At 34.5% G+C, this 13,953-nt stretch overlaps 1 protein-coding gene across 8 annotated transcripts in view; it reads right to left on the bottom strand.

The window, feature by feature from the left end:
• Window positions 1–13,953, bottom strand: part of ARHGAP21 (Rho GTPase activating protein 21) — a 125,146-nt gene that overhangs the window by 41,072 nt on the left and 70,121 nt on the right. For 6 of the 8 annotated variants that reach the window (XM_036841766.1, XM_036841761.1, XM_036841763.1 and 3 more), the window contains 3 exons: window positions 6,253–6,345; window positions 4,645–4,723; window positions 2,057–2,111 (listed from right to left, as the gene is read on the bottom strand). In XM_036841766.1, coding sequence (XP_036697661.1) covers window positions 2,057–2,111; window positions 4,645–4,723; window positions 6,253–6,345 — 227 coding nt within the window. Of the gene's footprint in view, window positions 1–2,056; window positions 2,112–3,155; window positions 3,240–4,644; window positions 4,724–6,252; window positions 6,346–13,953 lie in introns of those variants that run through there. The other 2 variants (XM_036841767.1, XM_036841768.1) reach the window with 1 other exon arrangement.

Genomic DNA, 13,953 nt, shown 5'->3' with positions numbered 1-13,953 from the left:
ATTTTAAAAATGCCACTTGTAGATATCCCAGCTAAAAGCATTTGTGTGGAAAAGAAGTTGCTGCATTTCAGTGTCCTTCAGGGAACAACGGAGAGTCTGCATGAACTATATATACTCCTTCAATTTCCTAACAAATTATAGCACACGCAAATGTGAAGGAAGACTGGGTTTAAAAGTGAGGTTTTCTTTTATCATCAAGGATATGGGCTTTTAATTTCTTACGATTAAAATAACTCAACAAGTTTTAAAAATGAATTTTCTGTTACAATATATCAGGACCCTGAGGAACCTGGAAGATCTGTGTGCTCAGGTCACCCCAGTGAACCAACTTCTCCCTGTGTTGCAACACTTTGTATTTTCCCTTTATCCTAAATAAAACACAAGGAGATTAATTAACCTAATTTCCCACTGATCACATCCTCAGAACATGATTCCTTGCACAGTTGCGCCCCTGCATCAACCACACAGCAGGCTAGGATGGTAATTCTGTGCTTGATTCCTTCCCTGGGAATTTATACAGCGCCGGCCATTCTGTGAAATGAGCTGTTCGTTTCACAGTTCTAAACAGTGTCCAACCAGTACCTTCACCTTGGCAAGCAAAGAGTCTACTGAAGATGAGATATCAGTTCTGTTTCGGAAGTGCCCTCTGTCTCTGAGTCAGGAGAATGCAAGGGTTCAAGGTAAAGTTTGCCCTACCGTGTGGGCATCACCTCCTGGTCCTTTGCATAAGTGGAGCCCTACAGGAGGACCCCCCCTATTTATTTTCAGTCTAGTGACTTCACTGCCTTCCGTGGTTATGTCTGTTGTTCTCTCACTGTGCTGAATGATCAGGGGAGGACTCCACAACTAGTGCTACTTGACTAAGAAAACCACCACAGATGGTTACAACTTCCTTATTGAGACACTCACCCCAACAGAACTGTGCACTTAAGAAGGGTAATAACCTGTTGTCAGTAAACATGCCATTTTGAAATAAAATCAGTATGTCTTGAAAACATAAGGTTGATCTCCATGGATTTCGGTTAATTATATTTTATGTGTAAGTGAATAAACTGAATAATTAGGATTGGCTTTAGTGATTTTTTTGTAACAAAAATGTTTACAGAAGATTATTTAGGACTTTTGTTGAGCTAAGTTCAAATGAACACCTTACAAATGAAAAACATTCCGATTTCCATTCCTACCACAAGGATTCCATCAGTTCTGAGTAAGAAAACAACAGCGACAACAGCTATTCACTAAAAGGAATTAAAACAAACAAACAAACAACAAACTTCAGCAGCCACTGCTATTTCCTAGCTCTAATTGTTTTACTCTGCTGAACTACAGAATCAATTGAGGAAAAGTATTATTTTCCTGAATGAAATTTATTTTATCATCTTTTTACCCTCAGCAATATCTAAGCTTAATAAAGGAGTTAAGTACTCCAGTTAATTTGTTTTCTTTCTCAAGAGGAGAAAGATATTTTAAGATAAATGCTAAAGATTTTCAACTATATAGTTTCACTCCCTCTCTAAGATGCTAACATATTTTTCCCTTAAGGTGTAGACTCTATTCATTGTGAACATTACTTCTAATGGAATGAATGGATACTGTTAAGAAAACTGCTCAGTAAGTAATTTACAGACAGTAATGTTTATTGGAAAATTAATAAATGCCTTTCATAAAATTTCTGACCTCATAGTTTAAAAAAAAAAAAATCTAATTCCTGGGGATATGTACTTGCAGCCTGAGGTTTGGCTTTTGGTTGAAGGAGTATCTAGAATGCAACATTTGGGCAAACAAACTCTTTAGGAATCTCATTCCAAATGACAACAATAAGAGTTTACTGTGGAATCAATAAAATATTCTCATGTTGTTTAATTGTAAAAAATGGACAATAGTCTCTCTCTCCCCTTTTTCTGTTTTTTTGGTAAAATGTAGAGAAAAACAGAGCGTTTGAGTTTTTTTCCCTACAATCTTTTAAAAAAAGTTTAATCCACCTCCATCTTTAAAGAATTTTTATTAACATTCATGACTATAAAACAATCCACATATTTGAATAAATAAAACTCACCACTTGGAGAATGTCTTCATCTTTCGGCATAACACTAAGTTCCAATGTGGTATCACTGAAATTGAATAGATACATACTATTTTAGGGGAGGCAGAAGTATACAAGAAAGACATAAAGGAAAAAGAGTTAACTCACAAGTATTTTTTAAATTGCTTACGAGTTTAATATGGGGGTTTAAAAAATCTTTACATTTCAAATCCAAATCATTAAAATGAAAAGAAGTCATTTATATATATAGGCTAATTATGTACAAAAGAGGGCACCCTGCCGTGTGTTTGAGCTATTCATAATCAGTCATGTGTTCTTTATAACATGTTTCTAATTTAGAAACATGAAGTATATTACTTATATTGAATACTCCTGGAACAAAACTCATCAATATATAATTGTGTATTATTTTCTTTCAGGTCACAGAACAAATTACAAATTTTACCACAAATTCTCTGTTTATCAAGTTAAAAATACATTAACATAAAAATAATCAGAGAACCCTCAAATTTAACACTTTAAGCAATATTAAACATCCTAATTTTGAAATATTCCCTCTTGGCCTCAAAGGGGAAGGAAATCAGAGTTCACCATCACAACCATCAAAATGACTCCTTATTTTTTAAAAACCATATAGCATCTCAACAATTTACTTTCTTCTCCGTGATTTAATTTTAGAGCCTTTACAGGAATAGCTCAAAGTCTCATTTTATTTTGGTACTGTAAGTGTCCTGTTAAAAATAATAGAGACGTTTCTCTAGGTTTAAAACAGTTCAAAGGGATAAATTATACCGAGTCCTGTGATCTGGAATTACATTTAGATACGGCAAGGAGAGCAGTGCTATCCCCAGCAAGTGCTTCAGTATCTACCCTAACAATATCAGATAGATTTTCCCCCAATACAATCAAGAGATTAAGAAACAAACAACAACAAAAACAAAAAACCCCAAATCTAATAATTTACTGGTGTCTCTGTTTGAACCCTTATTTTTAGGTTCATAAATGCTGAGAGAATAGTAAAACAATTAGAACCACAGGTTCAAATAAATTCTACGAAGAAAATATGTAGGTACTTGTATTTCAACATTTAGAGTTGGTAGAAAATACATACTGATGCTTAGATAAATTCTTCTGCAAGGATACATTTTTACATTAATACACTGCAGAATCTCAATGGCTTTGTGCTGCATTAATCCATTTGCTACCAACTGCAGACAAAAGGAACACAATTTTTTAAAAGAAAAATAAGATCATGAAAAAACAGTATTTATTTTTCAAATTGCTTTATTGGTTGAAAAATTAAGACTGTCATTCCAAAGTGTTATTATTATTCTGAAAGATGAACTGCACCAGTAACAAAAAAAACAAACCAACAAAAAAAATTAATGTGGATTTTGAGGAAAACAAAGATTAAGTTATGGTTGTTTGGAAAAATAGTACTTTTAAAGAAGACATGTTAACAAATACACTAAAAAACCCTTAAATTACAGGCTGACAAAACATACTGGTATATTTATCATGATCTAAATTATTTTCAGTAAAAGAAAATTTGGGTGGATCTCTCCACTGCCTCCGAGGAGGCTTTCAATTCTTCACCAGTGCCCAGGTCTCCTCAATGTTTAAGATCAAATAGGGCTCACTGTCAGGAACACCTAGAATCCAACAGTAAGGAGAATACTCTGAGATCAGTAAATCGTGATCACATCACCGAACTGTAAAAGTGACAACATATTAGGGCATTCGCGTACATAAGTTAGATTATAGCATGAACAGCTTTAGACATGGTTAGAGGAGCTTGATAGAATTCTTCAGAAAATAATGAACCTCAATTTAATTATAGACAGGTGAGTATGGCTAATAGAAAGCAACAGATCATCCAAAAGTTACTGTATTTGAACCTGGGAAGAACCTCTGGTGATGAGCTGGAAATCGGATCCCAGGTCATGGCTTATTCTTGACAGATATTTAATACGGCAACCTCTTTGGCTTTCGATTTCTTTATTTGTAATTAAAAAAAAAAATTCTAGGTGTGTGATAGAGAGAAAGAGTAGGACTAAATTATCTTTGCAATCAGTCGCTCTATAAATATTTATTTACCTTGAGAACTCAAAATCCTATTCTGTGGAATGTAGGCAAACAAACGGATTAAAAGACGATTTCTTGCTGTCTTTGTTAAAACAAATGAATTTGAGCCAAGAATATCATTCAGTGAGCTATTTAAGATAAGTTATCCTTAGTGGTTTTAAAATAAATTATATATGCATTTATATATATTTATTATAAACAAATTAGAAATTTGATTATCACTTCAAATAAAAGTAGGAAACTTAATGGTAAATCTAAAACATATGCCTCTCAGGCTCTAAAGGATTTTAATTACAAATCTGATAAATTTGCCAAAACAAAGCCACCAAATAAGCCATCCTCAGATAGTTTGTTCTTGGCAACTGTCAAATGCATTTTCCACTTTAAGGGAAAGTTTCATATTTCCACATCACATCAATTTCTTATAGGAATATAATATTGTATTAAATCTACTAGCTTCAATGATTTATAAAACCCATCTCTGGCCAAAATTAATCCTATTTCAAGACTCTTACCTGTTCTGGATTAAAGCAATTACTTGGGAATAGGTCTTTCCAATAACACTTTCTCCATTGACTTTTATAATTCGATCACCTTCAAAGAGAAATTAAATAACACATGAGGAATTCCTTTAAAAAGTCACTTGTGAGTACTTTTGAAATACTTCTTGAGTAATATATTATTTTTAATATATCCTTACTTGTTTTTTAAAGTGTCTTTTTACAAAAATGAACCTAACTTTTAATATATCTAGCTACTTATGAAATATAACTATATTTTAAATAAGAGTCCAGCCATCGATGAATTTAGAAACCTCAAAAAGTATAATCACCAAGTGACCACAACTATACTATTTATGCCCCTATCATTTGTTTTCTGAGTTGTAAAACTACTATTTATTCCTCCGTTTACCCTGTCATTACTAATAGAGAAACATTGTTTAACAGCCTTAGACAATTATTTTTGTTATCTCAGTGGTCTCTAATTTTAGTCCAACTGATTTTCTTTGTCGTATTCTCTCAGTCTATTTAGTTTATTGATTAGTGCTACATTGCAGAACTTAAACATGGGTATGGACATGGTTTTGACTTTATATATATTAACTTGTTCTTCATTTTAATGGGGAAAAGGATGTTTGGTTACTCAGAAAAATTCAGTGGAGCAGAAAGGAAAATAATGAGAGAAAGGACAGAGGAAAGAGGAAAACAGGAAAAAATGTATTTTTTGTGGGCTTTGCACAGTCCCTCAACTTCATCCTCCCAACCTTGGGAAGCTTAGAATATGAGAGATGATACATTCTAGGTAATAGAATCCTATATGTTCACTGATGTACATATTATATATACTAATGATATTGAAATTAGGCTTACTTTAACTATGACAAAAAAGATAATTAATAAGTTAACAATGCATCCTAATAAACCTTACCAGTGACACCCACTACTTATATTTGTAGCTGCAAAGATAACATTTTATTCAAAAGGCAGTAAAAGATAGTTTTTCACTAATTCCCATTTTAAATTATTTCATGTTTAGAAACAAGAGAAAAGGGTAACTATTTTAGTGTGTGCATTAATCTAAACTAAATCCTACTTAGTTTTTTTAATTAAAATCACAAGTCACAAAATATTTCAGAACAAACAGCTACCAGACCACATCCACTGACAGCTGCAGATGAAGCTGGGCTTGCATTGCACTGGAGACTTAAACTACTCTTTGTGGTGGACGAATTCATTCACCTCTAGCAGGTCAGGCTCTTCCAGAACTTGGAGCTCCAAGATTATTTCATTTATTTCAACGAATATCTCCTTCATTTGCTATTTTATTAACCTTTGTCAAAATTAAATGTATGCAAAATAGGTTAAGAGGGCCTCTGAGGGTCCATTATCTGAGTGGTAACTAAAAGTGTCCACAATATATCAATTACGGTATTTCTGCCCACCCATCCATTTGGGTATCAAAAAACATATAACTAACTAGGTCTGAAAAACAGTAATAACTGATATGAAGAAAAAGGAAGAAACATACAGTAGGAGACAGAAGGAAAAATATGGAAAATGAAATATGGAAAAAATGAAGTAGAAAAGAAATTAAAAGGTAGGTTTAAGTAAGAATGTCAGCACCTGTGCACAATCCAGCTTCAAAAGCAGGTCCTCCCTCTTTAACCTGTTTGACAAAGATGGTATCCATGGGTTCCAAGCGGTTTCTTTGTTTTCCTGTGAGAAAGAAAAGATCCAAGGCATAATTTTACCTCACAATATTTTCTTAAAATAGCAAAATAAAAAATGATATTTAATTGAGACAGTGAAGCAAAGATTTTTTAAATGAAGTGTTAAACACATATCCTAAATCTGGACGCTAAAGTCATCATTAAGAGGGTTTCAAGAACTCAAACATTCATTTTTCTTCTTCCATAACACAACCACCAAGATAGCAATGATTTCCATTTACTGGGAACATTCTGTATGTAAATTATTACACTAAATATTACACATACCTGAGAGCTAATTTCCATAACAAGTAAGTATTACTACCGCCATGGAATGAAAGAGGACACCCAGGCTCAGAGAGACTAAGTAAATTCTCTGAAGGTCACACAGCTAGATCACACAGGCGGTATTCAACTCTACTGCTTTTTAACACTGCATGGTGTTAAGCACTAAGTCATAATCCTAAATAAGACAGTCCTTTCCCTTCAGGGACTCTGCAGGGAGAAAGGCATATGAACAAAGAATGGTACTACGGTATTAAAAAACAGAGACAGATACAACAACATACAGTCATGGCGATGAGGAATACGTGATCAAATCTGAAAGTCAGTACTTCACAAACTGCTATCCATGGATCGCCTGCATTAACAGCTCAGGGGTTTGACAAAAATCAATGTTTCGGGGTCCAATCAGAAATCTGCTTTGTCAGGAAGTTTCCCAGATGATCCTTCTACACACTAACAGTGGAGAACAACTGACAGTTTCAATACATAGAAGTCAAAGAAAGAGCCACAGGTGAGAGGACATTTAAACTAAGTGACAAGCACCAAGGTAAGTACTGAGAGGGGACAAACAGGTAGACAGTGGTTCTCAAAGTGTGATCCCCAGGCCAGCAGCATTAACACAACCAGGGAATGTGCTGGAAATGCAAATTCACGGACCCTCCACACCAGATCTACTGAATCAGAAACCCTCATGTGACCGTGACGCATACTCAAGATGGAAAATCAATGAACCAGAAGACACAGCCCTGACCCGTAAAGAAGACTATAACTGAGAAAATAAGGCATATATATGTGTGGAGTACTTTAATCATACTTGTTAGACTGTGGCGCTGGGCAGAATATGACTGCCAAATATAAAGAAACCATAATTACTGTCATATAAAACCAAAATTTTATCCAGGTATATCACAAAGTGGCTCAAAAGAAGTAGAAATCAATAAAGGAACATCTATCAGCAACTCCCCTTACATATTTAGCTATTTACTCTGAAAGAAATCCTCTAAAAGTAGTGAATGGCTAAATCTCCTTAAAATGCAACAGGGCACAGAGGAAAACTGCTTATGTTTTAGACACCAGGAGACAGGGGTCCAAATCCTTGCTTTGCCACTGGATAGTCCAGTTGCAGGTAAGTAAACGTTTTTACTTAAAAGAAATGATTGTTTTTTCTTTTACAGTACAGAGACATGTTTTTGCATTCTTGAAGGGTTTCTATGAAGACTCAATAAGATAACATGTAAAAGCGCTCAGCATAGCTTGTAATTGGAGCAATTCCTTGGTAAATGTGTTATTTCCACTCTCCATGGTGCTTAGATGAAGACTAGTCTCATATTCTTACGTTTTCAAGAATGAAAAATTTGAAAGGTTATAAAAATATACCTGCAAAGTATCTATCATCCAATTTTCAAAAATATAAATATATATCAGATCTCTTCCCAAGGAAACTCTATACAGCTCTCTAAGTTCAGAAGACGTGAAAATATTATAAATCCTTTGGTCACTTCTGATTGGCTATGACAGACAGCCCTGACTGCTTTCTCCACGAGGTTTTGGAGGAAACAGAGAACTAATGCTAGTTAAATCCCTATTGTAAGGAAGAATGTCCTCATTCTTAAGAGATGTTTGCCGAAATACTTAGGGACTAATTGTAATCTTACATTATCATATTTTATTATTATATTATTACATTTCCAGTATTATGATAATGATATCTGCAACTTAATTTTCAAATGGCTTGAGAGAAAAAAATAAGCCAAGATAGCCAAACACCCAGACACATGTATGGATGGACAGATAAAGCAAATATATATTCAACATTAAGTTAATTGTTGAATCCAGATGGACAAGGTAATTGCTGTACTTTGAAAATTATAATACAAAGTTTGGGAAAACTTTCTGTATGTGCCAGGCTTTATTTTTCTTCACAGAACTTGTCATCCACTACTTAAAGTTACATGTTTATTTGCTCTCATGCTGGTTGTTTGCCTCTTCCACTAAAATGAAAAGCAGGGATTTCTGTCACGTTCACTGATGCTCACGGCACCCAGAACAATGCCTGGCACACAACAGGCATTCGATAAAGCATTGTTCAATAAATGAACAAAGTTATTATTTAATTCTTACATCAAGCTTTCAAGAAAGGCATTGTGATTTTAATACTGTCACTGTACTGAGGAGGAAACAGACTAAGTAACTTACGAAGAGGCAGAGTAGGGATTTGAATCCAGATCCAAATCCAAACATGGTGTTCCCTCATGCTTCAAATGTAACTGAACTACTTATTCAGTTGTCAAGCTTTGCCAAATACAAGTAGACAGTCCACTTACAACTAGTTTGAAAGGGAAAAGAAGGTTTCTTTCAATATAAGTCACTTAAAATGCAAATACTTCATGCCAGTCCAGCTGGTAATCAGGCTAGGTCCTTAGGTAGCCAACTCAACATTTACAACAGCTGGTATTTAAGGAAAACCATCTATTTTTTCTAGGCTAGAGATCTGAAGGTTTAATAAGTTTTGCTGTGCCAAGTCACTGCTTTCAGGGAAAGATTTACATAATTAAGGAGAGGACACTTTTTTTTTAATTAATGTCCTCTAGTCCACTATGCCCCAAAGGTGATTATACCCTACTTATATTTAAAAATACAAAATGTAAATGAGCATTAATGAATTCTACAAAATAATAAAGAGCTGGCTGGGTAGCAATGTAGTGACTTCTGAAAGTTCTGATAGGCACTTTCACTCACACGGAATAAATGTAGTCCAAAATAATTTGGGTTTGATTTCTATAAAGGAAATACTAACTTTGCAATGACTACCATTACAAAATCAGAGAGACTTTGCCACAAATTGACAAATCCTTCAATACACTATGCCTGAAAATACATGAAGATGGAATAGACTAAAAGAAGGGCCAGTCTTACAGCAAGCACTACCACATCTGCTGAGAGCTGTACTTTGATTCTTCTTGTTCACTTTCCTTTCTGGACTCTCTCCAAAATTCTGACTTGCTATTACTACTGTAGATTTTAACTAATCCCTTCTGGACAATAGAAAATTTTCCCATAGGCGTCCTTTAATTACAGGCAGGTTTAACTAAGAAATATCCCTCTCTTCAATTTCCATATTCCTTGACTCTAAATCTTATGTTAAACACGTGGTTCAATAATTTTAAGAGTGCCATGTCTTTAATATATGCTCTCTGCAATTCCACTGGAACTGGAAATCACATGCATCAAATTTAAAGTGTGTGTTATTCAATCTCTTACGTCTTTAGTTTTTTAAAGTCGGTTTCTAGATATGCAAAACAAAAAGTCCGATCCCGAATTGTAATTAATCAGGAAAAAGTATTCCTTGCTTCCCTGTAGGATCATTTGGCAGAGCCAGGTGGCTTCCCTGGCAATTCTTAGTAAAAAGCCTCTTTCAATTCTACATGTGTATTTTATAATTTCTCAGTTTTTTGAGAACACATAGGATGTGTTTCAAAGAACTGCTAAAGACCTTATTCAAGTGTTATTTCCTTGACCTTATCAAAAGAAAAGGGAAATGTGTCTTTCTAGCACACACATGTAATTAAATCTTTCTGTATTTGAGAAAAGGAAGTAAGAAGACAATGACCTTACATGAATGAGAATGGCTAAAATGAGCAGGTACTGAAAAAGTCCCACTTTATGCTATTTAACATACAATTAGTAAAGACTTAAATAAGAAGCTATAAAAAGCATACATGAATTTGCCTGAAGTTGAATGTTACACTTTGAAATCAGAGAGAATGCACATACTTTTACATTATAGTAAATATAGTCAGTTGGGGAAAAATAACTCAACTAAAAGAAATAATAATATATAGGTAGTAGCTGCCATCCAAATACTGGATGAACATCCAGGTGGATATGATTTTTATTCTCCATACCTAGTATAAGGCAGTGGTTAACAGCTTGAGCCCTACGACCAGATTACCTGGTTTAAAATCCCAGCTCTACCACTTACTTTCCAAGTAGGGTTACTAGATTTTGCAAAAATGACTGTCTATGAGAAATTCAAATTTAATTGGGCATCCTGTAGTTTATCTGGCAACCCTATCCCCAAGTGATGTTAGACAAATGATTTATTTGTACCCCAGTTAACTCATCTGAAAAATGAGGATGATGACAATTTATTTTTACCTGGCAAGGCTATTGTGAGGATTAGAGAGAGAATCCAGTAAAATACTTATATGATGCCTAATACAAGTAGGTATTTAATCAATGTTATTACTATGCTTATCTGATGATAAAGCTTTAGAAAGTTTACATAGAGATCAGGGATGATTGAGGCCAGGGGACATGGCGCTTGTCACACTGCTCGTGCTTGATTCAATACTGGTCCAAAAAGTAACAATACAGACTCAACTGGCATATTGAGGGGAGCTGAAGAGTACAAACCGAAGAACACTGAAGAAAAGAAGGAAGAAGGAAGAGAGACTCTATACTAACATATTTCCAGTAACTCTGACACGGACTACTCACCTGTCTTCAAAGAGACTGGCGTCTAAAAGCCAGAGTGCTCTAATGACCCTCTTCTTTGGAGAATGCTAAAATCCAAATCACTTGCAACACTTAAATTGTTTCAAAATTTGAAATATGAAGTATACAAAGCAAGCAGCCTAAAGCAAATAGATTATTTTCAGAAGTAATATGCTTAGAACTATACCAGTTAGAAACAAGACACAGAGAATGAAGGTACACAGAGAAATAATACGTATAGATCAGGGAATCCTATAGTTAGTTCTAGGGACAAGAGAAATATATTTCTTATCAGAGTTAAAAAAAAAAAATTATACTTTAAACAAAGAAATACCATCTTACATTTTAACCAAAAGCAAAGCAGCAGAAAATAATGGCTATCACTCAGATTGAGATTTTTAGAAATTTTTCCTTCTCTCTCACAGTTCTCATAGATGCTACCGAACAATTTTTTTAATGGAACCAAATCTGTTTTTATAATGACAGTTTTTTAAAGTATTCTTTTTACTGATTTCTTTGTTGTAAAAAGAAAAAAAGACAAAAACAAAGAAACCCTCTATCTATCTCTACACTAGAAAAGGCTGTTGAAATTAAACTGTGCTTCATATGAAAGTTAAAGTTAGATAAGCCTTGGAAGACGTGTGCTCTCCACAAAGGCGGAAAGCTATAGAGGTCACATAATGGAGTACTAAAGCTCCAGGCAGTAATTATTTAAAGAAAATCAATTAAGTAGCTTATTGAAATTAATATCTATTTTTCAGACCCAAAATAATTGAAACCACAATGTAGATTGAGACAGACAGATATCAAAGTTAAATCTGAATAATAAAAAATGATCTTTGTTTCTCTTTGCTGGGTCACAGATTGACACAGAAAAAACAGGGCATGGAGAAGCACTTATTGAGCAAAAGTTAGGAATTATGGATCTATTAAGGCAAAAAACAAACAGAGGGAGTGATAAATAGCAAATTCAGGCTAGTAGTTACCTCTGGGGGAAGAGAATAGAAAAGGAGTGGTATGGAAGGGCCTTAACCATATTTATAATCATTTATGTCTTAGTGAGAGAGAAAGAGAGAGAGAAATGGGGGGGGGGGGTGTTAAAATGCTAAGATGACAAGGACAGGTGGCCAGCATTTGGAAGTCACATTCCTTCCCTTTATTTTCTGTTTGCCTGAAATATTTCATAGCTGTTTTTTTTTTCATTGTTGAAAACAGTCTTCTAAAAAAAAGAAAGAAAAGAAAACAGGCTTCTAATTTTTATTTTAGGGGTTTGGTTTGCTAACGGCATACAAAACTATCTTAAGAGCCTAAGAGAGACATTGTCTCACATCAAAAACCCGTATGTATCATATGATAAATACTGATACATCCTATATGAAAATTAAGTACAATCCAATTTAAGAAGACTGCCATGGCAGATTATTGGGTCCCTTTCCCCTTTGGTAAGGGTAGAAGCACTGAGGAAAAAAAATATGCATTCCAGCTTTTTAAACCTAGGTGGTCCCAAATTTCCACTTACGATGCTCTCATTTCCAGAGTGATGGCTAGTACTTTGAAATTATACCTCCCAAGCCTCCAATCTGTAGCTCCAACAATTCTCATGAGCTCCAAACCCTAAATTCCAATAGTCTCTAGACAATGTCAGTAGAAAGTCACCTGTCAGGTCTCAATCACATTTCATCCATTATAAGCAAACACACACTCACTACTCAACCTCATCTTTAAGTAACATCAAATGGAACAAAGTGAAGTTAAGAAAATCTGCTAAATATTAAAAAGCAGATCATGTTCTAACTTAATCATGACAAACTTTCTTTCAGCCCACACCTGTCTAATTTTTTTGGTTTACTTTTTAGTGTGATAAATGCCCGGCATATACAAAAATAGAGAAAAAAAGTAGAATAACCCCCGCATGAACATAATGTAAATAATTATTAAAAATCTGTCATCTTGTTTCATTTACACTCACATTTTTTTCCTAAAGTATTTTAGTGTAAATCCCAGGTATCATGTCAATTCATTCACAAACACTTTAAATACTTCAGTATGCATCACTAACAAATCAGAACTTTACTTCTCCTTAAAGGAAAGAAAACAAAATCTGTTCACAGTTCTCCATATTATGTAGTATTTTGCACAATCTGGATCATATAAACTGACAACAAACCCAAGCCTTCCTTCTACTTTCTTCTATCTTCCTAAAAGCCTACCTAACATTAATGAAAAGGAGTATTTCATGACATAGGAACGGTAGAACCAAAAGCTATGAAATAAATTTAGAAAAGGTCTCACATGTAAAACCACAATAGAATCCTAAAATTAAGTTCTGGAACAAGTTTCCCACTCCTAATGGAATGCTCTGCCTATCTATTCAAATTCAGTGAGGTCACATATGCAAGAGAACATACACTACATGAAAATCTCTGGCACACAGAACAGTGTCTGGCATATAGTGGATGCTCTATAAATATTACTGTTGATTGATTCAAATTAAAGTCCTAGTAAATGCCAATAGCAAGACTGCCCAAAACCAACTTGGAGACATGTTTCAGGAACAAAGCTCTTATTGTACTGCAACTGATCTGCAGGATTTCCCTGAAATAGAAGGAAAATGCTGCCACTTAATAGTAATTTGAGTACAATACCACTAGGTGGCAGACGTGAACCAAAATTTTCTGGTGTTATAAACCACCTAGGCAAGAAAGACTCTGGAGGATGTTATTCATTCAACAAATATTTAGTGAGCTTGGACAACGTGCCAGGAGCTGATCACTCTACAACGAACAAAACAGTCCTGGGATCTGTCTTCTGGAGTATCTGAAGTTTATGCAGC

Source organism: Balaenoptera musculus, chromosome 2 (assembly GCF_009873245.2).
Source record: "Balaenoptera musculus isolate JJ_BM4_2016_0621 chromosome 2, mBalMus1.pri.v3, whole genome shotgun sequence".
Taxonomy (NCBI): Eukaryota; Metazoa; Chordata; class Mammalia; order Artiodactyla; family Balaenopteridae; genus Balaenoptera; species Balaenoptera musculus.
The sequence above is the reverse complement of the archived record's forward strand: the minus strand, read 5'-3'. Positions and strand labels throughout refer to the sequence as shown.